The 25,865-nt window shown below is 47.2% G+C and overlaps 1 protein-coding gene across 5 annotated transcripts in view; it reads left to right on the top strand.

Annotated features, from left to right (window-relative positions):
- tasora (transcription activation suppressor a) overlaps positions 1–25,641 on the top strand; it is a 28,579-nt gene extending 2,938 nt beyond the window's left edge. The window contains exons 3-30 of one of the 5 annotated variants that reach the window (XR_011103818.1): positions 514–606; positions 995–1,067; positions 1,247–1,338; positions 2,344–2,475; positions 3,424–3,554; positions 3,999–4,030; positions 4,178–4,283; positions 4,748–4,851; positions 4,958–5,061; positions 5,230–5,302; positions 5,533–5,607; positions 5,745–5,941; positions 6,076–6,360; positions 6,461–6,644; positions 6,748–6,876; positions 7,209–7,363; positions 7,823–8,000; positions 8,206–8,700; positions 9,157–10,523; positions 10,993–11,115; positions 12,510–12,669; positions 12,887–12,995; positions 13,773–13,951; positions 14,074–14,223; positions 15,683–16,484; positions 18,566–18,644; positions 21,112–21,766; positions 21,933–22,302. Coding sequence is in view for 4 of the 5 variants with exons in the window: in XM_068722148.1 (XP_068578249.1) it covers positions 514–606; positions 995–1,067; positions 1,247–1,338; positions 2,344–2,475; positions 3,424–3,554; positions 3,999–4,030; positions 4,178–4,283; positions 4,748–4,851; positions 4,958–5,061; positions 5,230–5,302; positions 5,533–5,607; positions 5,745–5,941; positions 6,076–6,360; positions 6,461–6,644; positions 6,748–6,876; positions 7,209–7,363; positions 7,823–8,000; positions 8,206–8,700; positions 9,157–10,523; positions 10,993–11,115; positions 12,510–12,669; positions 12,887–12,995; positions 13,773–13,951; positions 14,074–14,223; positions 15,683–16,484; positions 18,566–18,644; positions 21,112–21,714 (6,210 nt within the window). In the remaining variant the exon portion in view is untranslated. The other 4 variants (XM_068722150.1, XM_068722149.1, XM_068722148.1 and 1 more) reach the window with 4 other exon arrangements.
- The last annotated feature ends 224 nt before the right edge of the window (positions 25,642–25,865 follow it).

The following is a 25,865-nucleotide window of genomic DNA, read 5'->3' as shown; positions in this document are numbered from 1 at the left end:
CCATGTTTGAGCGCAGTGGCTCCACCAATTTCAGCTCTATTTCATTTTTCAAAAGCGATTTAATCTTATTCAAACGTATTGTTCGGTTCGTAATGCGTACCGAACCGTGAGCCCCGTACCGAACGGTTCAACACGAATACGTGTGTCGTTACGCCCCGAGTGTTTCTAACGATTCAGCTTTTTTCTACTTGTGGAACGATCCGGTCGTACACGTCGTCTCTCAACTCCAGCACCGGTCTCGCATCTATAAACAATGAGCAGCACATAGAAAAATCAAGTCCTGCCGTTTTTGGTAAAAATGTAAAATAGTCAAAGTTTCATTGTGAACGCACAGTTGAATTTGCCGTGAAAGGAAAGTTACAAAAAATGTTGTGAGTACGCTGTCAATTACAGTTCTTAGAAGGAAAGAGAATCGGCAAAAATGTAGAATCGGCAAAAATGTGGAATCGGCGACGGCCGCTCAGACTTTAACAAGAGACGATCAGAATCGCTTCGTGTTTGTTTGTGTTTCAGTTTGTGGAGAAGAGGAAGGAGATGAAGGCAGACGGGAGGACAGACAAGGAGCTGGAGGAGAGCTACTGTTTCCTGTTGGCCGATACCGTTAAGGTGAGATTCATCTTAATCAACGCAGCTGTTCATTAACAGTGTTGCTATCTGCTGGTGTAAGAAGAAGTCTGAGTTGGACGAACACATCTAAGCAGTGACCGTGCAGTGCTCTTGTTCGTTTGGGCATTTGTCCTGTGCCGTAGGTATTTTGTACCTTTTGTACCTTTGGACTCTCCAAAGCACTAATGCGCTTTATTTGAAAAAGAAATCAAACTGCAGAGAGTTTATGTCTTAATGAGGGGACTTTGCCTCGTGCTCTGGGGCCGTGGAGTAAACAACATCACGGGCAGAATGACTGGATGTTCTCTCCAACAAGAAACGAACACTTAAGACCGGGACAACTGTCAGTGAGCCTCATCCTTAAAGAATGATTGTCTGTCTGTTGTAGCTGCCCTTGCTCTGTGAGAAGGGGCTGCTTGTGGGTCAGAGCCGGGTCACAGTGCTGGGAAACCCCAATAAAGGTAGGAGTGAACGGATCCAAGCTGATTCACACAAAGAATAAAACACTACATTCATATCTTTGTTGAATCCAACTTCTGTCTGATCTTTAGTTTTCTCTTCTTTGTGTGTGTGTGTGTGTGTGTGTGTGTGTGTGTGTGTGTGTGTGTGTGTGTGTGTGTCTGTCTCTCTCTCTCTCTAGGAGTGTACCTGTCCAGGTACTCGGACCTGATTCAGGTGAACCCCATAACTCCCAGAGTCACGGGGGAGATCGTCATCTTCAAAGTGATGAAGGTAAATCAGCAGGCCGGTCACATGTCCACCGGTCAGGACTAGGGTTGGGTACCGAAAACCGGTGCCAACCGGTTCCTATACAACCGGTGCCTACCGGACCTAACGCAACGCACATTTCGGTGCTTCCTTTCGGTGCCTTTCGGTGCCGAGGCAAATATGCTCATATTTCTGCAAAAGAATTGCTGAAGTGTATTTATATTTATTTAAGTATGCTGTAAACTGTTGTTAACAGTTAATATATTGTTCATGGTTTGAAGTTAAAAAGTTTGAAGCTGTAGTTTGAAGTGTTTTGTATGTATTTATATTTATAGTATACTTCAAACAGTTCATATATTGTTCAATTTGAAGGAAACAAATTGCCTTGGCAATAAAAAAAAGCCTTCCTTTAATGTCGTCAATCGTCGTTTTGTGTGTTTGTTTTTTTAAAGTATCGGTTTAGGCACCGGTATCAGAAAAACCCCAAACGATACCCATCCCTAGTCAGGAGGCAGGAATCATGTGACGTAACTAGAGGTCCTGCTTTGTTACGCTGGTGAAAATGTATGAACAGGATTGAACCGTTAATGAATCCCCATGAGACAGAGATGGAGTTCAAGCCGACGCACGGGGGAGCAAAGGGGGAGGAAAAACAAACAAACATCTAAAGAGACGCTGGCTTGGCAATCCCAAATATCTCTCCCCCCTCTCCCCCCTTATCAGTCACTGACTAAAGGGAAGGTTTGGTTAGTGCTGGAAACTTAAACTTTAAATGCAACAAAGCACATTCCGTGAAACCGACCTTGCTGAAAATAGAAACAGATAGAAAGAAGCTCCCCCCCCCCCCCCCCCCTCCTCCCCCAGATGGTAGCTGCCTTCCCCTCTCGTTCAATGCTGGACCGGTTTAAAATAATGTCGTCCTCATTACTCACTCAGACACAAAAACATGAAAAGAGGCTGTGCTCTCTCAAATCTCTCGTTCTGTACTCGATATAAAAGTTGATACATTTTTATTTTTTCTTATTTCAGGGGAAAGTGAAGAGCATCTATGAAAACATGAAGAACCTTCTGGACCCAACGCCTCGCTTCGACAGCCACACCTCCAAGAATGCCAGCAAGGTCACATCGCTCACCTCCTACCGCGCCTTTGAGCTCACACAGGCAAGGACACACACTCTCACTTCCACACACACTCTCACTTCCACACACACACTCACACACACACACACACACACCTCGGTGAGCATGATCACGTGACAAACGGATGGCTGATAAAAGAACTATTTACATGTCTAGGGATTAAAGAAGGCAAATTCACATTTAAATACTTTACAAACAGGTCTTTAGAACCTTCATTTGAGTAAATATTTTGCAGCCAAATCAAATAGTTAACCCGGATATTCAACCTTTGTTTCTTCAGAATGCATGTAATACTTGACATCTCTCTTTACAGGGTTTGCACAAAGGCAATAGAGTAGTCCATGAATATGAGTTTACAGATAATATGAATCCCTCCTCGGCATAAGGGAGGTTGATTTATGTCTGTTTGAAGGTTACACCTACAGTCTGTTTGCATATCTACAGGTTTCCCTCGTAGTCCTTTTGAGTGTTCACTGTACGTTTGTACGCCTCTGTACAAACAAAGTTTAATCCTAATCCTAACCCACACCGTACTTTATACTTAAACCAAGTCAATGTAATGATTTACATTTTGGGGGTGAGCAATTGTCCCCAAAAAAAAGCTGAGTCCCCTCAATGTGACTGTGTAGTCTGACCGTTGTCCCCACAAGGCAGGTAAAACACGCGCACACACACACACACACACACACACACAGGAAATCATCTTTGCTTACAGAAGCTAGAATACTAAACACACATAGACAAGTCATCAATGGACATACAGTGAGACAGACAGGATTTTGATGAAGTGGTTCATCAGGTGAAATGTCACATGACACACCCGGGTAGTCAGGTGACTTGGCTTTTAATTGCCGAGCAAAAAAAAATAGTTTTGTTTAAATATTTCTATGATTTTAAAGTTGAGTTTTTCCTTTTTTAAAAGAAGCAAAGCCTGGCATTGAACGCCCGTCGCTCTGTTGTGTGTTTCAGCAATACTTCTACGAGTATTCCTTCGACGAGCTGCGGCAGCGACCTCGACAGGTCTGTCCGTACGCCGTCATCTCGTTCCACTTCAAAGGAAAAGACTCTTCACTTCCCAGCAAACCTCTGGCCCCCATCAGGTACGGAGGTCTGGTTAAAGTGTCGCATTAAATGGTTTGATATGAAAATATCAAGAAACGTAGAAATACGCCGGCATAGAGAACAGTAGACTGAGCTCTTTCTTTTGTTGTTGGTCAAATTCTTTGTGTGCTTTTAATTGTTCAGATTCACTTTTTATGGCAGATATTTATTACTTATCGGTTATTCCTCGTAAACATGTGCAACGTATTTTAATATATTGCACCAAATGAGGTTGACGCTTCTGCAATGTCGTTACGCTTACTAACGAAACATTTCTTCATTGATTTGATTATTATCATTTGTAAAACGGTTGACAGTAATTTAAATAATACAGAATTTGGTCCTTCAAATCCATCCCGGTCCCAGCTAAGTTGATGTGTGTGTGTGTGTGTGTGTGTGTGTGTGTGTGTGTGTGTGTGTGTGTGTGTTTTTTTGATGGACAGGTTGAACAGTCAGTCAGCAGAGGGGAGTCACGGTGAGTCCCTGTCGGTCCTTTAATCCCACTACACCTCAGATGAGACGGTTCACACTTGCAGCTCAAATATAGGATGATATTATATATATTTATATATATATATGATAAGTGTCCTGAACACGCTGACCCTAACGCTGTCTCTTTCAGAGCGTGCTCAGTTCACAGTGTGGACCGGAGATTTGGTGAAAGGCGACCTGGTTCTCTTCCAGATCTCCCTTCGCTCCTTCTCTCCTCCCCTCCTGCCCCACAGACTGTGAGTACTGACCTCTCTCTGTTTTACTTTCTACTACAATGAGAATGTGTTTGTTCGACAGGATCAAATCAAACTCTTCCGTGTCCGGTACAGCGGTGGGGGTGAGGAGGGTTTTGTTTTTTTTGCCTACACTTGGCACAAAATCAGAAAGGAGGGGCAACGAGCAAGTCAAGGTCAAACTAAAGTGAAGAAATCCACCTTCGACAAACCTAATTCTGCCTTGTTGAGCTCAGGAAATACCTACTGAATTCCACTCTTCATGGTGAAGCAGCTGCAGGAAGTGTTGATAAGACCACATCAGTGTTTGTAGGTGAAGCTCTGTCCTTTACGTGGACGGATGTGTGGAGGTTTGTCCGCCAGACCGCAGACCTCGGTCTCAACTTCCACCAGAATTGCCCAGACAGTTCAGACCTCTTAACCAGAACACGTTGAACACGTTCCTCGCATTTGTGTGTCTCCCTCAGACCTGAGAAGTTGGAAATCGGTTCGTTGATGAGGCTCGACCAGGTGACCGAGCTCCTGCCCTCCGACCTGCTCAGCTACAACCTCTACAGCGACAGCCACCAAGGTGAAGCCACAGCAACCCTGCATGACAGATCATCCAATTTTACGCTCCTTTGCTGTTTTGTATCGTGTGATCACCGTTGTCTTGTGTGTTTTGTTTGCGCGTGTAGTCGTGAAGAGCGGCCATTGTTGCAGCCTCCTGGAGCTGACTGACAGAAGTCGGTCTGCGACCAGCGTGACGAAGCTGCTGCAGGAACTGGAGATGAAGAGAATGGTGGGTTTAAATATAAAGTAGTCTTTATTATTTAATGTTTGCTAACAGCAGAAGCAGCAGCAGGAGTGTAAAATGTAAGAAGGAAAAAAAGTGGAGAGGAGAAGACGAATAGAAAGATGGGAAATGAGAGAATGTTTGTTGACTGACGGTCGTCTCTTCTCTCTTCAGGTTCTGATGACTCCACTCTCAGACCGAGGCTTCCTCCTCCTGTTATCCAGCGTTCAGATGGCCACACCCTCTGGTATGACACGGGGCGGATGGGGCGTATACTGGTTTAAATAGGTCAAGGATAGTGTTGGACAAGCCAGGCTGGTTATTGAAAAATAAGGCACAACAGAGAGGCTGGTTATTGTAGAGTAACTTTCTCCACATCTACTACGAGAACTTGCCAATGCGCTGATTTGTAGACGTAGGTATGAAGCACAGAAGAACGTACTGCCAAGAACAACAAAGATGTTTGTGTGTTTTCAGAGAGAGGAGAGAGCTGGAAGAGATGTCTTCAGGCCTTGTTCGTCTTCCCGGAGTCCAGAGATCTGGACAAATCCAGTGAGTAACAGGGTTGATATTTCACCGGTGTCAGAAGAGAACTTGTGCGTTTACTATGAAGGACGGGAGCTCAGGGAAGCGACGGCAGTTCGTTTTTTTCAAGCGTTGATGTAAATATTGATGTTCTCTTAATGCAGCGTTAAGGTGTACCTCCTCGACCCACAACGCCTCCGAGTCGGGGATGTCTGGTGCCACGGTGATGCCGCGGCTGAGCCAGTTCATTCCAGCGCTGCATCACGCTCTGGTCAAGGCCCGCGCCAACCCTCACCCCGAGCTGTCTGCCGGTGTGGAGCGCCAGGCGCGGGAATACCTCGTCGGCATGAACGACGGCAAGGTGCGACCGGTTGTGTTCTTAAATTGTAGGGGTGTCCACGTGGTTTTTGGCAGTTATTTTGGTCCATTGGTTTATTCCTTGAATCGTTCCTCGTAACAGATTAAAGCAGATATTCCCGGGTCTCTCCTCTCCAGGTGCGACAGTACCCCATGGGCGAGTACGACTCCAAGCTGGACGAGCGAGGGAAGCTGTTCCCGACTCCCAAACACCACCGGGTGAACATGGACAGCTATCTGCGCTCCTACCTGTACAGCCCGGCCCTCTACCTGCTGTCGGTGGCCCGGGCCAAGCAGATGGTGGAGGCGCACTGCAGCCCGGAGGAGCCGCCGGAGGTGACGCTCAAGAAGAGCCGGAGGGAGGTGGCGTCCGGGAAGGAGGCGACCAGCAACGCTAGAGACGAACAGACCAAACATGAAAGGGTGAAGACATGACGTGGACAAAGATTCCGTTACCGATATGGTCTAATGTCGTCTTCAACCCAGAGTGAACTCCAATGTCTTTTCCTTTTGTGTTGCTCAGATGCAGCAGCTGGTAAACCTGGTGTTGACCTGTAAGAGGAATGCCGAGAACGAGGTGAAGAGGGAGGAAGGAGGAGGAGTGAAGGTACCGGGGAGGAAGAGGAAACTGGAGCAGGTGACGGCAGAGCGGACGCTGAAGTTCCTGAAGGCATCGCAGGAACCCGGAAGACACGACAAGATTCCCGGTGAGGAGGGGTTAGGGTTAAGACACTTTCGTTATACTTCTTGTAGATTTATGGGCTGGTGTGTCGCTCGCTGACCTGTTCTGCCTCTTCATTTGACTCGTAGTTGAAGGAAGCCAGGTCTCTTCTTCTCTCGGCTCTCTTGCGTCTGTGATCGGCTCGGTGGGTTTGAAGGACGTTGATCTGAGGGAAGATGGATCTGAACTCGCCGCTAAACTTCTCAGTCTGCTAACAGGTGACCGAATTCTGCTTGAACACAGACACAGATGATAAAAGTCCGGCATGGTTTCTAGGACCTTCAGGAACTCGAGTAACGTGACTGAGGTGTCCTCTACTGCATGGGTTTCAGAGCGTTTTATCCAACAAAGTCCTTTTTTGGACTCGGCCTGTTCAAATGACTCCATGACCAGTGAAGTCAATGCCACTGGTCATGGAGTCATTCGGCGCCCGAGGGGATCCGCTTTTTAGCCAGCGGGACAACAATGGAGCCCTTTTAACCGGCGCATCTCTAGTTACAGTATTTGGAAAACTCTTGATGCAAATGAACGTCTCCCTCTCCGCCAACAGACCTCAACCGGGCCGCGAGAGGAACGACCACCCGGAGCGTCGGCGAAGTGCGAGAGGAGGGTCAGAGGGAATCCTCTCCGTTTGATAGGTTGGCCACCAAGCTGGGTCTGCCCACCAACTGTGACATCGACCTGAGGAAGCAGGACGAGCTGGAGGTAACTTGACGACTTGTTAGGTCGATGGCGTCGATCCATTTGTCCGCTGTACGTTTCCGAACGGCAACGGTCGCATAATCATAGTGTGCAATAGGAACCCGGCTAGAACCAAGACGCCGTGCTCATGTGCGGTGGAAGCTTGAAACCTCACACTGTTAATTACTCTGTCATTCTAGTTTTTCTGGTTTGACGGTGAGGCGTTGAAGCCTCAACACACAAACTTTTGAGACCTAATGTGTTGTACAGGACTGGTGGTGATCGGGGCTATAGAGGCAGATTATGAGGATGTGAGATTTGTAACTCTTATCATTTGTACCTCCTGATAAATAACAGGAATCCAAAATGTCTCATTTAAAATGGAGCAGGTAAGGTTGTTAAAGTGTGTGTGTGTGTGTGTGTGTGTGTGTGTGTGTGTGTGTGTGTGTGTGGGTGTGGGTGGGGTTCGGTGTGTGTCTCTAGGAGCAGACGGCGGGCAGCGTCAGTAGTTTGGAGGGATTCAGTCCCAGCTCCCACAGCGGGGAGATGAATCACCACAGAGGAGGAGGAGGAGGAGGGCTCGAGAGGAGAGCAGGAGGATACGAAAAGGAAGAGGGGGAGATTCCGTGGGAGATCCCGTGGGTCCTCATCCCCATTACAGGTCTGTCTGTCTGCCTGCCCACTCAGGATGAACATCTAATAGTTGTCATACGTGTTTTTGTATTTTTTGCTGCTTGTTTTAAGACACAGCAAATCTCCTTTTACATGTAAAATATGTCGCTTTACTACTTGTGCCTCCGGACCGGATTGCAGATCCACAGTGACCAGAGTGACGAATGACAGTGAACTTAAACTCTTGTCTGCAGGTGTGTCTTCACAGAGGTACACCCAGAGAGACAGAAACCTCCCTCAGGACCCTCGCTTCCAGCACCTCGCCGCGATAACGAGCATCGCCGCGACGACCAAACCTCCGAGGAAGAGCCCCGCCCCGTCTCCCGAACGAAACCGTCCTCCCTCCCCCTTCAAGTTACCGTCCCCCGAGCCCAGCCCTCCGCACTCCCCCTCCCAGTGCCCGTCGCCCGACCCCAGCCCTCCCCCGTCCCCGTCCCAATGCCCGTCTCCAGAGCCCAGTCCTCCCCCTTCCCCGTCCCAATGCCCGTCCCCGGAGCCCAGCCCTCCCCCGTCTCCACGGCCCAGCCCTCGCCCTTTTCCTTCCCGGTGCCCGGACACTCCGCTCGGCCGCCCCCCTTTTCCCCCGCTGAGCCGGTCCGCGGAGCCTAATGAGCTCAGTCCGTTTAACAAGGACCACAGCGGCGCTAACGAGGAGCAGGTAGCCCCCGCAGCCTCCAGGGAGTCTGCAGGTAACCTCGCTCTCTGGCTCTACTGTTCATCTGTTCAAGCTTTAGACTGTAATATCAGACAGTTATGAACTGATCATTTTAAACATGGGTCTAATTTAAGTTCCTGCTTAGAGAAAGTAGACGTGGAGCTAATGTTGATGCTGATGATTTTTGGCCTTTTGCATTCAGTGCGAAATTGATTTTGATTTTTTTACTGTAGATTGGAGCGATGAATGCAAATATTACAGACACTTTTAGCTTTAATTTTTGCTTGTTATATAAGTTAAGCTCTTAAGTTTCACTATGTGATGTAACAGACAAGCTTTACTTTTCCTGAAGTCCACTTCACCTACTAAGATAATTGTTCACTTTAGGCCTTGAGCACCTTTTGCACTCCACTCTGAATAATGCCAGCAGTGTTGTTCTGTAGCTTCTTTTCTCAGTATGTCTATCTATTGTGTATCCTGCCTCCTGCAGGACTGCCTAAAGACGAGAAGAAGAGCGAAGAGCTATGTGTGTCCGCAACCATCCAGCCGTGTGTCCCTCCAGCTCCAGAGAGGAGGACGAGTCCCTCACCACCACCGTCCACTGAGAGAGAGAAGGGGGACGCAGAGAGGGAAACGGGGGAGTTGAGGGAGGTACAGGCAGACATTTTAGTGCAGCAACAAGAAACTCAGCCAGTTCAGAGAGGGCAAAACCGAGGAGAAGAAGAAGAGGAGGAAGTGGAAATGCTACATGTGGTAGCTGGTGATAAGGAGCAAAAAGCAGAAGAGAAGGAGCTGGTAGGTGGTTCTTTGTTCTCGCCCCCCATCGTCTCACCTCCGTCTCGCCTCGACAGCGTCGTGGACAAACACCTGAGCAACTTCTCCTCTGAGGTACAGCTCTTCCTGCAGGAGCAGAGCGTCCATTACAGCTTCCCACAGTCCCCACACTCCACCTCGAACACGGAAACCCACACACCTCAGCACACAGCCCCACGCACTCCCAGTTATTCGTTTTCACAGTACGTTACCTTCTACAACCCCTGTCCGCCGGTCCAGGACTACGTCCGCTCACTACAGGACCGCATCGACAGCATGCTAACGGAGTTCGATAACCGCTGTCCGAGCCCCAAGCCCGGCACCAGTCGGGCCGATGTCGACTCGGCGCTGGCGTGCAGCGTCAGCGATTTTGTGTCCAGTATCAGAGCGGGTAACGCCGCAACGGGCGGAGAGGACGACGGTCTCTGTGGTGAACTGACAGCGGCTGAAAGTCCTGCACACTCCAGAGAAGGTGAAGTGCGGCCTTCACATGCAATCACCAAACAGGTTCCTGATGCTGCTAACGACAGGAACCCCCCAGCCTCACATGTCACTTTATCTGTCACTACCTGTAAGTCCGGTTCTGTCTACAAACCGCCCAACACTTCCGTCCTCATACCTCCTTCTAACAAGTCCTCACAGAAACCACAGCAAAGTCACTCGTTAGAGATCACCAGAACAGTCGCTCACAACAGACCAACGCAAGACAGCAGCTCTACCAGGACTGTGCATTGTGCCCCTGGTGTGGCAGGTGGGAGTGGCCTCGCGGTGACAAACCGTGAGGTGACATTTCCAGGGTTCGGCGGCGTCTCGACAGAACCGTCCCACCCTCCCGAGCGGGTCTCCGGTCCGGCCTCCGAGTCCGTCCCCGGGCCCGACGAACGCCCCGCTCCTCCGGCTGCCGCCCTGAGCTCCCTGATCAGCCAGCTGCAGCCAGAGGTGTTCAACAACCTGGTGGAGATCTTCAAAGACATCAAGAGGAACTCCATGCAGTTCTACCTCCACAGCAGCGAGGAAGGGGACCAGGTCCATGAAGACGTCAAGGTACCGTCACGGGCAGTTGAGACGTGTTGAAATAGATGAGCGCTGATGCTAAATACATACAAACCTACATTCATATTGTTGTTTTAGTTTAGTTGTCCTCAATGAAAGGGAAAGATCAACGTCATTTCATTTCGGGTGAAAATTATGGAAAAGTACATTTACTGATCAAAAAGTCAGAAAGGTAATTAATATAAAAGCCTCAATAAATAAACATTTATATGTGTATATATATATATATATATATATATATAAATAAACATGAACACCAGTTGGGGTGTCCTTTAATGTTTAATGTTTCCACCAAAACAACCCAGTACCAGTAGTATCAAACCTTCATTTGATCCTTTTTGCACCCAGATCTAGAAATAAATGACTATTTTTTCTTATCACCAGTCAGCTCTTATTGATGTAGTAGTGTTATTGTATTTTTCTCTGTGTGTGTGTGTGTGTGTGTACTCGTACGTTGCAGGAGTACCTGTTGAAGCAGGGTAACACGGAGCAGAGTCCCGTGGACTTCCTGAACCAAGAAAACTCTGCCGGCAGACTGCTGGTCATCGTCAAGAACAAAGACGTAGCCGGACACATACACAAGGTACCTCTGAGTGAAGCCGTTACTGTGGATCAAAGCGATCTGCATTGAGTCGTTACTGTGGATCAAAGCGATCTGCATTGAGTCGTTACTGTGGATCAAAGCTATCTCCCTGCATTGAGTCGTTACTGTGGATCAAAGCTATCTCCCTGCATTGAGTCGTTACTGTGGATCAAAGCGATCTGCATTGAGTCGTTACTGTGGATCAAAGCGATCTGCATTGAGTCGTTACTGTGGATCAAAGCGATCTGCATTGAGTCGTTACTGTGGATCAAAGCTATCTCCCTGCATTGAGTCGTTACTGTGGATCAAAGCGATCTGCATTGAGTCGTTACTGTGGATCAAAGCGATCTGCATTGAGTCGTTACTGTGGATCAAAGCGATCTCCCTCTACTAAGATGGAACCGCGCCAGTTTGCAAACCAGATAACCAAACTCTTTGATCGTGAGCTCTTCATTGCAGACTTTTTTCCCACCACAGTTGTTGTGTCCAGCGGTGAATCCAAAGTAGCTGTCGCTCCACAAACCCGACAAACGAACCTTTTGTTGTTAGCGTGGTTTTAATATGTGGTTTTGAGAAGCAGGTCTCACAGGAGGGTGGAGGCAAGGCGCTGCCATATGTGTATCAGGACTAATTGTCTGGAGCCCCTCTGGGACTGGTAAATGTGCAGGAGCCTCGAGACTCTCTGATCAGGTCTTTGTTTGCAGTAATGATGGCAGATAATGAGGGCTGTCGAACAGTGAAAAGTCCCTTTCAGAATAAACATGCATTTCCTGTCATGTGGACATTTCAGCATTCAGCAGTGCATGAAACCTACTTCCTTGGCACCGAGTGTTTTACCTGTATTTCCTTTATTAATAATAAGTTACGCTATTTTGGTCTCTGTGTAGTTCTGCTTTTATGTTCTCCCCCTCTCTTAGTTCTTTTGGGTTCTTATTTTCTAATTTGCCAGTTAGGCTTTCATTTGTCTTTTGGGAGGATGAACAGAGAGCGAGAGAGTGCTCACATCTACCCCTCTTGAGCCTCCTCGTCTCCTCTCTCCTTCGTCTGTGTCCCCCGAAAAAACGATTTGAGGAAGGATGTCTTGATTCCTAAAAATGCATCTCAAGGAGAAAAAGGCTTCTCTGCTGGAGGAGCTATGAGCGAGGACGCACAGGTGTATTCTTTACGGACGTTTTTATAAAAGGAAGAGGATATAAAAGAGGATTAGTCACAGCGTTTGTTTCCATTAGATTTCTATCTGTGTGGAGCGAGGAGTCGTATCCACTCTGTGTATCGCCACCGGGAGGAATTCACCGTCAACCACATAGCTGCCGTCTACTATTTTTGTTCCCTGCCTGACAGATTTGCTGGATGACTAACAGGAGATGCTGTTACTGTGTTTGTGTGCACGTCAGATCCCAGGTCTGGTGTCTCTGAAGCGACGGGCCTCTGTGGTGTTTGTGGGAATCAATTCGCTCAACGACATCAGGAACAACAGCTGCGACGAGCTCTTTGTCTCTGGAGGCTGCATCGTTTCGGACGAGTTCGTCCTCAACCCAGACTTCATCACTCGCGGTAAATCCAATACCGGCATTAAACGAAATGCATTGTTCGGTCATTGTAACGGAACAGCTTCTAGTCCAACCCAACACATTGTGAATTTTATTTACAGGATATAAAAATGGATTTTCAGTCTTTTTTTTGTAAAGGTTGAGACAAATGCATCGCTGACGGTGAACTTGTTTGTATTTACTTAAACTGACGTGTTGATTGATGAGACGTCGCTCTGCAGATAAACTGGCTTCACTGCTGCTGGTCCTGGAGCAGCACGGCTCTCTAGCGAGCGTCTGGAGGTGGAAGGTTCACTGGCAAACCCACAAGAAGTTAAAAGAGCAAGCCAGGTACCGATGCGGTGTCCGCACTATATAACGCCCCCCAACTGTAGCACAACACACACACACACACACACACACACACACACACACACACACAAGGTGAAACGGTTTGTGTTTAATGACTTATAACTGAATGGATTCACAGCCCAGTCGATAGAGAATTAAACTCTATTAACCTTTTTAGAAATATAGTCTTTATAACGTCATAAAAATGTACTGACAAAAAACATTTGATGGATTTCATCCCTTCTATTTAACTTTTTCTTTCTTACATATCGGATGAATATGTGTTTTTGCCATGTGGTTACTTTTCTTTTTAAAGCTTATATTTCTTTACATGTTGTCACATCTGCACCGTTAAAAGTCGAGTTGAATTAGCCACTGGCAAGTTCCTGTTTGACGACTTTAAATTGGATTACTTTGATGTTGAGGAAAACAAGATTTGAAGTTATAAGAAGTTCATATTTTTGTATGATTACCAGTGATTCCAGCGGCGTTATGACTCTGAGAACAAGGGGTGTGACTTCCTTCTTTTTACATGCAACATGTGTAGCTAGTGTTCAAAGGGTTACAGCCAAAAACACGGACTCTCCCTGTAGTAATGGATGAAATAAAACCTCACACACACTATATGTAACTGGCTGTGGACGCTGCAACCCCGACGAGCCCAGATGAGTTCACAAACTCTCTCCCCCAGCCTGCAGGGTGGAATGCAGCTCATACTGGTTGCGGACGGTTCAGACAGGAAAGCAGGTCTTTTGACGCGTGTTGTTTGGTCGTCAGGTTCAGGAGCGATGCAGCCAACCTACTGGAGCTACTGTCGACCTATCAGAAGCGGCAGATTGTTGAGTTCCTCCCATATCATCACTGCGACACGAGGAACCATCAGTCGCCTCACCTGGACTGTCTGATGGAGCTCCAGGCCCGATGCACGCAGTACCGACACACAGTCTTCCTCACAGGTGTGTGTGTGTGTGTGTGTGTGTGTGTGTGTGTTTACCTGAGGTTTGAAAGCTTAATTCTCCTCCAGATCTGTAGCGCTGATGTTACTACTTCGTTTTTCTTTTTCTTTCTTCTCCCTCAGAGCATCATTTCGAGATGTTCCCTGCCTACACCAGAAGTGGCATCATCGTGGCCAGTATTGACGAAATGCTGCACAACTTCACCAGACTAGTCGGTTACCATGACATCAAGGACAGGCAGCCAATCATAGATGACATGCTGGCTCCCAAAGGTCAGTATGTGAAGAACATTTCTTTTAAATTTAGAAAATAAAGAAAATCCTCTTTTAAAATCGGTGGACCAGAACCACAGATGTCGTTTTTTTTTTTTAGTCCATACATTCTTCTTTTTTTTTTTTGTCAAAACTTGGCGCCTACATTACCCACAATACAACTCAAACCTCAGTCAGAGATTCAAGTGTGTTACGCTAATAGCGGCTAATGTAGCCACCAGCTGCTAGCCTCGAGCAGAGGATGAAGAGCGGACCACAGAGGTCTGGTGAGCTCTCGTCTGTCAAACTCCACACCCACTCATTTCAAATTCACAAACTTTTAATCTTCGCATAAAAGTATGCAGTAGCAAATAAATGTCTCTATTTTTAATAGCTAAATTTAGACCTTAAATTGGGGTCCTAAGCCCAACAAACTGAGAACCTTTACCTCGTGTCTAGACTACAAACGTTAGCATCTCAACTGTGCAGGCCGCAACCGTCGGAAAAGTGGAACCAATGTTGGCTAAAGACCATCAGGGGGCGACTCCTCCGGTTGTATAAAGAAGTCTGATTGTACAGAAGTCTTTGAGAAAATGTAGTCTAGACACGAGGTTATTGTAGATCCTCCTGCAGCTCTACCGTCTCTACTCACGTTCTATCCCCCGTCTCTGTGTTCTATCCCCCGTCTCTGTGTTCTATCCCCCGTCTCTGTTCTATCCCCCGTCTCTGTGTTCTACCGCCCGTCTCTCTGTGTTCTATCCCCCGTCTCTGTGTTCTATCCCCCGTCTCTGTGTTCTATCCTCCGTCTCTGTGTTCTATCGCCCGTCTCTGTGTTCTATCCCCCGTCTCTGTGTTCTACCGCCCGTCTCTGCATTCTACCGCCCGTCTCTGTGTTCTACCGCCCGTCTCTATGTTCTATCCCCCGTCTCTGTGTTCTACCGCCCGTCTCTGTGTTCTATCCCCCGTCTCTGTGTTCTACCCCCCGTCTCTGTGTTCTATCCCCCGTCTCTGTGTTCTATCCCCCGTCTCTGTGTTCTACCGCCCGTCTCTGTGTTCTATCGCCCGTCTCTGTGTTCTACCGCCCGTCTCTGTGTTCTACCGCCCGTCTCTGTGTTCTACCGCCCGTCTCTGTGTTCTACCGCCCGTCTCTGTGTTCTACCGCCCGTCTCTGTGTTCTATCGCCCGTCTCTGTGTTCTACCGCCCGTCTCTGTGTTCTACCGCCCGTCTCTGTGTTCTATCCCCCGTCTCTGTGTTCTATCCCCCGTCTCTGTGTTCTATCGCCCGTCTGTGTTCTACCGCCCGTCTCTGTGTTCTATCGCCCGTCTCTGTGTTCTACCGCCTGTCTCTGTGTTCTATCCCCCGTCTCTGTGTTCTATCCCCCGTCTCTGTGTTCTATCCCCCGTCTCTGTGTTCCATCGCCCGTCTCTGTGTTCTACCGCCTGTCTTGTTGTTCCGCTCAGTGCTCTCTTCTGTCCGCAGGTCTCGGGAGGCATAGTGACTCTGTGTCTGGCTCTGAACGCTCTCCCTCTATCTTCCCAGAACACACTCCTCCCCTCTCCTCCCATGACCAACCCCAGCATCTTCTCCCGCAGTCCGGCTCCGCCCTCCCCACTCTCCCCCATCGGTCCGACCAGCTCGTCCCCGACGCCTCCTATAAGGAAGTGTTGCCACGCCATTCGGACACAGACTTTGAGGTTCTCCGACTCGCCATCTCACAGTTGCGGGCGGAGCGTCAGGCGCAGCTGCAGCAGCAGATGGACTCTGAGCCAGAGTTGTACATCAACTCCCTTTCAAACCTCCTTCCCAGTGTCGGTCGTAGTGGCACCGGTCACACCACGCCTCCTTTAGCCCAAGGAGGAACCGCCGAGTCGGTAAAAGTCACTCGTGACAGGAAAGCAGTGGCGGTCACTCTGGATATGATTCACTCGGCGTTGCAGCAGGAGCAGGTGGAGGAGGAGGGGAGGGAGTACGGAGCAGCGACTCGCACCGCGGGGCGAAGGTTCGGAGGAAGTCGAGAAGGTGGAGGAGAGGCTGGACATCGCAGAGATGGTACTCCAGTGAGAGTGGGAGGAAACAGGGATCCAGGTAACGGTGAGACGTCTACTTCTTCGACCAATCAAAGCACAGCTGCAGTGACGGGACCGAGCAGCCAGACGGGCTCAACCAGTGACGGGAGAGAGAAAACAAATCAACAAAGAGAACTTTTATTTCCCACAGCAGCTAAACATGCTGCAGCCTCCTGCAGTACCGCAGCGTGTCCTGTAGATGGCCACAGATTGAGGTTAGTTAATGGTTACTGCCCTTCCTCTACAGTTCAGTTTGTAATATGTCGGATTCTGTAACATCTTAACTGGTTCCCGTAAAAACAACAAGTCTAAAAGCACTCTGTGTTTTTGAGTGTGCGTGTATCTTGTGTGCATTCAGAGTGTTGGTTGTGCACCTCCTCAGAAATAAACAATACACCGCAGCAAGATTACAACGAAGCATGTGAAGCAAACTCGGAAACAATTGCAACAACAAAGAAATATATGATGATGACACACACTCACACACACACACACACACACACACACATTCATTTTCCTGGCGATAATGTCATCTCGGGCCCAAATTTGCAGCCCTGGCTGTGGAGCTGTGGGAGCTTCTGGAGAAAGAAGCAATTTCCCACGACCCTCCAGAAGAGGAGGACGAAGCGTTCTGTCCTCGCTATTTTCTCACCAATAAAAAACGAGGCCAATTTTAAACTGGTCTCTGTTCAACAGGTGCATTATGAAGCGGCCCTTTTTTTTTTTTTTTTTTTTTTTTACATGCTGACAATCAGGCTTGTGTTGGAATGCGAGCGTCCCGCCAATTGGTTCACTTCCATTGACGCGGGAGACGCCTATTTCCACATTCCTGTCATTCCGAAAACGCAGAACGTTCCTGCGTTTCACTTCCAGGGTATACAAATACCAGTACAACCGGCTGCCATGTCTGCAAGCCATGTGTGGTGGTCCCCCCCCCCCCCCGGTACTCCTCCTTGTGAGGAGAATCCAGAGGTGGTTCGGCTGCCTCTGTCTCAAACCAGTTCGGCACAAAAGGCGAATGCTACACATCCCTTCCTCGCTGCAGTCAGACCTGGCGTACTCAAAAATCCTGTGGCCGTCATCAGGGGTTCTGCTTGAGAGAGTTATGACACGTACGCCTTCCTCTGTGGTGTGGAATGTGCTTGTCCAGAGTGGTAGATGTGAAGTTGAAGAATCCCCCATCCTTGCACTTAAACTGTCTCAAGCTGTCCACGGTGCTTCAAGTGTTGAAACACTTTGTTCCTCCCCTTAAAAACACGTCACCATGAGCACTGACGTCGTGACAGCCGTCATTGTACCTTCTGCTTGACCCGGCTCCTAGAAATAGCTAGGAGCCCTCATCTGTGGTCTCACAAGCACCTGCTCTCCATCAAAGCAGTGTCCACCGGGGGGTACAGCACTGCACGGCGGACTTCACGTCTTGCAGGGGGTCTGTCCCACAATGAGTGGGAACTACACGTTACAATCTTTTAGCTTGTTGTGGGACAGGTTTGGGGGAGGCAGAGGTGGATCTATTCTCCTCAAAGATAATGCGCACCGTGTTTCTCCACCAACGCACAGGACCACCGTCCTCTAGAACTCTAGGAGTGGATGTAGCTGGTTCAGAGCTCTCCTGTACGCAATTCCTCAAAAGTCTCGCCTCAAATAGTTTGGTGGCACCAGAACGCACAAGCATGTCATGGTTTTCCGACCATGATCCAGCTGCTCGTGGCATCTTCCATGGCACAGAGATGCACTGCCACAACTGGACGGTGCGATCCCTTAACCTCTCGTTTTTGCCTACCTTTGAATGTTGGTAGATAACAATTTGGTCCCATAAAGTTTATGCTGCAGCCTTTTCATCCTTCCATGAAGGGTATGGAGAGAGATTGTTTTTCCGAACCCCTAAGTGAAGCACCTTCTGAAGGGAGTCAGACAGAAACCTGTTGTGTGCTCCTCAGTAGGATTTATCAATGCTTCTGCTTGCACTTGGGTTCACCCGTTTGAGTCGATAGCTCGAGTCTCTCTCAAGATGCTATCTTTTATCATCTCTGACATTGGCTCAGAGAGTGAGTGACCCATGCGCACTGTCGGTCTTGCTCTCCTGCTTTTCCATTAGAGAGGATGGAAGTGCAGCAACCTTATAGCCAAATCGCTCATTGACACCTAAAGTCGTAACAAACTACTTTTGGTCGAGAACCTTTTCTCTCCTCCTCACCAAAATGAAGCAGAAAAAGAGTCTCACCGACTCTGCCAATGTTTGCGTTGTCTCAGTATGTCAGACGCTGCTGAACCTCTTTTTGTTTACTTCCTGTAGAGACACACATTCGGGCCAAGAACAGCCAATAAGAGGAGAGGGAGCACCACCTGGCAACAGCACTGCCAGTGGCACCAAGGTAACAGGAAGTATCACCATTGTATCAGACCAGTACAGCAACTATTGGCAACTAACTGGTTCTGATGGACTCCAAAATCTAACGCAGATGTCAATCTGGGCACTGTTTAGGAGCCATGGTCCAATGAGGCTTGTTCCGCCTCATTACCGCTGAGTTTGCATGACTGTAGGGCTTCCAAATGTGACTTTGAGGTACGTCTACAATCGAACATATAGAGGGGCGTCAGAGGCATATTTGCACTGTCCACAAGAACTGTTCTCATGGACTCATCATGACACACTTTGCAAGACAGAACAAATATCCCCCCGACCGAAGCTCTCTGCGTTGCCTCCTGCCAAGCCGTAGGTTGTCTTGTTTGTTTAAGGATTTATGCGGTAGTGCGCCGGCTGAGCGAGAATGAATACCTAAACTCCATTGTCTAACCACTGTAATAATATCAGTGTCTGTTAGAAACACAATCCGTCATTGGACCGTGGCCTTGGCTCCTAAGCAGTGCCCATATTGACACTTGAGTTTGATTTTGGAGTCTATCAGAACTGGCTAACTTCTTAACCATTAGTGGCGCCCGAACAGGGACACCACTAATGGTTAAGAAGAGTAACCTTGTGTTAACCGTTCGAAGTGAGAATAAACCCCAAGGTAGAACCCAAAGACCCAAAGTTAAACATTTGTTAAACTAATGTTACCAAAACTAGAATATTCAAAGAGCTCAAAGTAAATACTATACAGTTGTATTTGGCAGAGTCGCCTGTTTCAAGCCAAGGAAAAGGACAGATAGATTGCGCTGTTACCTCAAACTGTGAAGAGATGACAGGCCAGTTCACTCAGGAGTTGCATGAAGCATTAGCTGAAAGGAGACATAGCCTTGGCGAAAGGGACGATCAGGTTGTAAATACAGATGTAAACCGCTTGAGATGATGAATATGTATACCATCTAGGGAACTGGGAAATCCATGACATAAACTCACGGCTAGAACATTTCAAACCTTCCCAGCATATATGGGTATGCTGGTAAATACCCATTTTACCATTGCAGATGGGGAAGCTTTAGTCATAAGAGAATAGGGAGGAGACCCTCCGGGCAGAATGTGATCAGTGGCAAGGAAAACACAGACTTACATGGCTACACAACCTCACCCCCAACCACGACCTAGTCACACGCAAGTCATGTGGGGCAAACCGTGAGAAATCAACCACTTTCTGACCTCACCCCTTTGGATTTTAATGAATATTTTCCTAAATGTCAACCTATATAAGAGAGCCTTAGAATGTGGTTTGATTAAACAGAAGGACCAACCATTCAGGACACAGGGGTCCTCAAAGTTCACCCATATTGGACCCTGACTCCACCTACAGACATATCTTCTTCAAAACCAAACATAACACTGTGGTTCTCTGATTATCAGAAAGCTTACAAACAAGGTAATCCACAAGTTCAATACTTTTGGTCTAGAATAAATAAGAAATGAGGTGATTCAAACTGGGTGATACCGGGCTCCTCCGCCAGAATCAGTACCCTAATTTCCTGGATCTTTTAACCAGTACCCGTTCAACTGGGAGCACCTATCGGAGAACCAACATCACGGAATTCACCGTTGGCATGTTTAACCCCTCTATCCATAGGGGAATAGGCTACTCCTAACTCTTACTCAATTAGACCCTGGATGACCAGGAAAGAACTCCATGAGCGGGAAGTTACCCATGATCATGTACTCTGGAGCTCACCAGAAACACCACCACCCTAAACCACAGGCTACATAAGAACCATTAGAAAGTCTCTTTTCAAGCTACCAAACCTCCGGTGGGAGACTGATTCTGTTTAAGGCTGTCCATCCAGGTGTCATTGTAGTGAGCGCGTTGGCTTTCCTTTCTGAAATATTCAGAGATTTTCAACTACATGCCCTTTCCTCATTAGGAACTGAATTGGCAAAAAAGACGCTGGTTCTCAGAAAGAAATGCTATGGATGGACACTCTGCCTTATTAGGTGTATTATTTATTCTGGTTACTCCCTTCAATGAGGGTGTGATCCAGCAGTGTGGTTAGCAGGGCTCTGATTGATGTAATGGATGTCCATCGGGACAAAAAAAACAATCCCAAAAAGGGAAAGTTCCTTTTGGGTTGCAGTGCCTCATTTTTCCTCTTACTCAATCATTACCTGACCTCATGCAGGAATGGGAGCAGAGAATATCCAAAGACCAAAAACAAAAGACAGGAGGTGAAGGTGATGGAAGAAAACCAACCAAGGTTTTCTTCCAAAGGCCCCAACTGCTGCATTCCCATTAGGGCATTTAGGGATACTAAGGGAAAAGCTGTCAAAAAGGGGAGTTATACTTGGGCCAAAATGGGATAGGCATAGCAGCATGCATGCTAAGTATCATGGTTCCACCACTCCGATGTACAGTGGCTTTTAAAACAGTATAACAGGAGATTGTTTTACACAGATCTAATGTGCTGCCCTACTCCTAGACCATTACTGGAGGGGGAGGCGAACCTGATATTGACAGCGTCTTTCAGCCGCATCGTCTACCACCTGTTCATGGACAAAAGTGGACCCTCCGCAACGATGTTCCACAGAGTCAACCGGCACTGACGGAAAACAAGGGGAAAGAAGGCTACCTGGAAAAACAGGGGACTGCTGAGCAAGGCTCGGCCAAGAGCTGTGAACCACGCCTGCAGCTGTACAACCACAAAGGGGATAAATTCAGCTCCAGTTATCTTTCGAATCCCAATGCCTGGAAGGATATTTCCTACGCCAGACCAGGATGGACACCAGACCGCCTGCCATATCTCAAGCCTGGCAACCAATATTTGAAACTCAAGGCTAGCAGCACTGTTGTCTTCATTGGCATGGCTCCGCCAAATGAAAGGGGTCCGAAGAGGGTGGCCTGTGGAGTAACCTGTTATAACCACAAAGAAGGTCCCTGGTGCGAGGTCCAGTCCCAGAATGGGGCCAGGATCTGTATTCTCGCAGTCCCCCGAGCAACCGCCCAGACTCCCCCTCAGATGAAGCCGGGACCACCGGGGCAGAATGCAAGAGAAGAGATGGGAGGACCAGCGCTCCCTGTGTGAGCCAACTCTAAAGAAAACCACGCCGAAGAGACTGACGAGGTGGAAGCACAAGGTTAGCTTTGCTCCAAAATGGGGAAACTTGACTCTGCTTACTTAATTTCAGTTTTTCATATTGTTATTCATTCAGTATTTTAACCATGTGTGTGTATATATATATATATATATATATATATATATATATATATATATATAAAAAAATACACCCTGCCCTTCAGCAGGCGTGGAAACCCCCTCAGCTCCACTGTATAAAAAAAGAAATAACACAGAGAAGAAAAGAAGAACAAGGATGAAGGTCTTGAAGAGACTGATGCTCCACCTTTCAAAGGAAACCTTGTTAAATCAATGGACAGCAGGCATATTTGTTTTACTCTGTATTTGTATATTTTGTACCTGCTTTTTATTTCAGTAATTAAAACTAAATAGATTATGTGATCTATTGAAAGACTAAAGGCTTTGTCTACTTGTATGTCTTAACATCCTCTCATCCAAGGCTCCTTGTATTCCACAATTCTCTAAAATGTTAGAAATGCTAATCTTTGCTCCTCAAGAGAGGGAATCCCTGAACCATCAGAACCGGCTAACGCACCCCAAATCCTGCTCTACTCCGTCTACAGCAGATCCAGCAGCCCCGACAACATCTGCAGCAAATGAACAACCAGCAGCTCCAGCCGAGTCCGTCGCACCTACAACAACTGCCTCACAGCCAGCCGCCGCAGCAGCAGTGGGGCGCCGGCCTGCTGCAACCCCCCCAACTGCCCCGATTCCCCAACCAGCCTTTGTCGCGTGGCCCCTTGCTGGGGCCCCTGACTTCCCTCGGAGGTGGCCTCCTGGGGCCCGTGCCTGTCTGGCCGGGGGGCCTGGGCCCCACAAGTGCCGCAGCCCTGGTCTGGGGCTTCCAACAGGCCGGCAGGGACTTCACTGGCCCTAGTCTGCTGGGCGGTTACCACAACCCTGCTGGTCAGGGCAGCAGCAGGTACAGAGGGGGGGAAAGTGGAGGAGGCTTTAATGGGATGTAGAGAGACGGTTTAACTGCACCAGCTGGTTAAACCAAGGAAGTTTCCCCGAAAACTACCCCCCTGTGTGGAGGTCGAAACGCGCACATCCTGCATACTAACCGGTGCTAGACTGAAGACAGGAGGAGCGACCCCACACTGTATGAAGCTGCCAAGGTTCATTATTAACTTAAAATCAGGGATCAGGGTGAAGTCTACTGACCCAAAACACTGACAGCACAAATCACGGTTTCCTAGAATCTTGACGTTTCAGTCTCTCGGGTTCGTAAAATTGGTTACAGAAAGAATGTTGGAAATACAAACTCCTGTCTTGTGTTTGGAGGAGGGCAGTGCAGAAATGGGGGGTGAACTGAGGATATGCAACCATGGTCCCAAGGCGGGACTCGAACCCGGAGCGGGGCACTGTAACCACTCCGCTTAAAGTTAGGTTGAACAGGAATTGTTTTAGTTTTTTTTTTAAAAGAAGTTTTTAAAGAATTGATGTCAGGTCGGTGTAAAGTAACAAACACATGATTTATTTTGACGGGTGTCTTCCACTGAAGTCACTACAACTCGTTTGAATCCAAAGATCTCCCTCTGGTTGCAGTGCTGCTGCAAACCTTTTGTATTGGGATTTCTTTGGTCAAATTCAAGCTACCGTTGTTCTCCTGCAGGGTGGTTTCTAAAATACTCCCTTTTGATCAGTCGATTACTTGTTGATCGACTTTTCTCTTCATTCATGAAAAATGCAGTAGCGCTGAAACGAAAGCGTCAGAAGTAATGTGAGGGATCTAGTGCTGCAACGATTATTTTCATTATCGATCGACCTGTTTGGTCGATAAAATGTTGGATAATAGCTCCAGCTATTGTCGGTTACATTACCCACAATGCAACCCGACTACCGACGGTTCTGTCGAGGATTTCGAGCGCGTAATGCTACGTTATAATTTCCCACAACCCAAAGAGATGTATCACATATAACATAGAGAACATTGATCAGCCGCTGATATTTTGAATTAGATTTTTTCTTGTGTCGACTTTAATGGAAGAGCTCATTCTTACTTCTAGAACATTGTGTTTGTTATTACTTTGCAACCATCTGACACTTTTTATTTTCTCCACCATTTAAAAGTCACTAAGAAGATTATCTACCACCCTGTCAATTTGTATTTCCTTTAACCAATTTTCTGAACTTTTTAATATGCAGTATGAACTAAAAGAAGCTGTTGTTCCTGTTGACACGGCAGAAACCAGCTGCTGTAGAGTAGAACAGAAACCCTCTGTTTACTGCCTTCTGTACCCACATCCCGGCGACCACTTCCTGTCGACATGTTGGTGCTGAAGCAGTCCGGTACTGCCCCCTTTTTTAAATTTTACAGGATATGAAAAGAAAAGAACAGTTGAGCAGCTGCCATGTTTTCAGAGGTTTTAGTTGCTCTCACTCAGACCCGACCCGGCATCTTTTTAAACTCTGCCTCGTCAGCTTAACGGTTTGGACGGTTTTCTGTCAACGACTTCGTAGTCCAGCAACCCGACCAATTCATTTCTCAAAAGGAACCCTTTGAGCTGCTCATTTTGTTCCCGTTGCACCATGGGAGAGACCGAGGTGCAGCCTGATTCTTAACGGACTTTAAAGTAACGCCCTGTAGAGGAATACGAGGGACAGACGGACTGACACTTCTTCCTCTTAATGTCTTGTAAAAAAAAAACGTTTTTTTTGTACTGAATGTTTTGTTTGTTACCCTGGGAGCTGTTGTGTTTAGTTGCTGTTGTATGTACAGTAGGAAGTGACTCTGTAACAGACTCGTTTTAACTTAAAAAAAAAAAAAAAATTGTTGTTTTTTTTTTTTTTTTACACCATTTTTTTGTATTAAAAGTTGCCTGCGTAAACCAGCGGCTTTGCTTGGAGATGTTCTTGACCTCGGATGGAGCTGCTGGGTTGGGCTCAGTGGAGGTTCAGAGTCTGAGTCAAGAGTCCACTCTGACAGGTTTTGTTACTTTGACTCCGTACGAACTGCATCCGACCTCAATGCAGCGCCTATAAAACGTCTTCACTCATTTAATTGAAGTAGAGTTAAAGACATGGACCCTATTTTTCCACGTTTTTAGGTCTTAAGTGATTAATGAGGACGATTTCACCACCGGAGAAGTCTCGTTCTGACATCTCGCTTCACGTCCACATGGTGGAAATCTGCCAAATATGCACCCATGACATCTCAAGTGCTTTAGATAACACTGAACTACGCTTTCTGTTCTCCCAACACGACAAACTCTGACAACACCGCCTCTCTCCAACAAGTCACACAACAACAAAACGGAAAGTGAAAGAAAAAGAACGCGTTAAAGAGTTGATGTCGCTCATGTTAAAGGTTGTTCTCTGGAGATCGGAGGCCTGAGGAGCAGAACACGTTTGCTCCTCAGGACGTTCCCCAGTAGACTTGGGTTTCTTCTGCCTCAAACAGCCTCTGCTAGTAGAACTCCAGATGTGTCTGCAGAAGTGAAGAAGATGTTCTACCTCAACAGAACCATCCTCTAAGAAACCTGTGAGAAGAAGCTGGCAGTGAAAGCTCAGGTCAGTCGATACGTTTCAACGCTGACAGAAGCAGAGAAATGAAGAGACGGCTGCTGAAGCTGATGATTGTTTTTTATTATTAATTCATCTTCTGATGATTTTCTCAGTTAGATGATCAAAGTGTTAGAAGATTTTGGAAAATGTTCCATAAAATGACACCGATGTGTTCAAGTGACTTTAAAATCACACGGGACTAAAACAATATGATCAAATATTTACATTTGAGGTGTCAGAACCAATGATTTTAGCTTTTCTGTTTAAAAAAAAAAGATTTCGATTGAACGACTTATCAAATAATTGTTTCCGCTTGAGTGGCCTTTATTTTAAAAATAATAAAAAAATTGTGTGTGTGTTTTAATGACACTTCTTGCGTCATCGCAGTTTATTAACGTGTTTGTTTATTCTTTATTTGTGTTATTTTGTTGTCCGTCTGTTTCGAGGTCTCAGCTGTTAATGAGGTGAGTTTAAAGTTTTTATTATTGAGATGAAGCACAAAATATAACAGTGACAAATGATCCTTTGACTTCTTCTGCTGGAGATGAAGAACAAACTGTGGCTCTCAATGTTGGACTGTGTTCATCAATCAG

This window comes from Cebidichthys violaceus, unplaced genomic scaffold (assembly GCF_023349555.1).
Source record: "Cebidichthys violaceus isolate CVI_PGR_0920_01 unplaced genomic scaffold, fCebVio1.0.p SCAF_29, whole genome shotgun sequence".
NCBI classification, from domain to species: Eukaryota; Metazoa; Chordata; class Actinopteri; order Perciformes; family Stichaeidae; genus Cebidichthys; species Cebidichthys violaceus.
The sequence above is the reverse complement of the archived record's forward strand: the minus strand, read 5'-3'. Positions and strand labels throughout refer to the sequence as shown.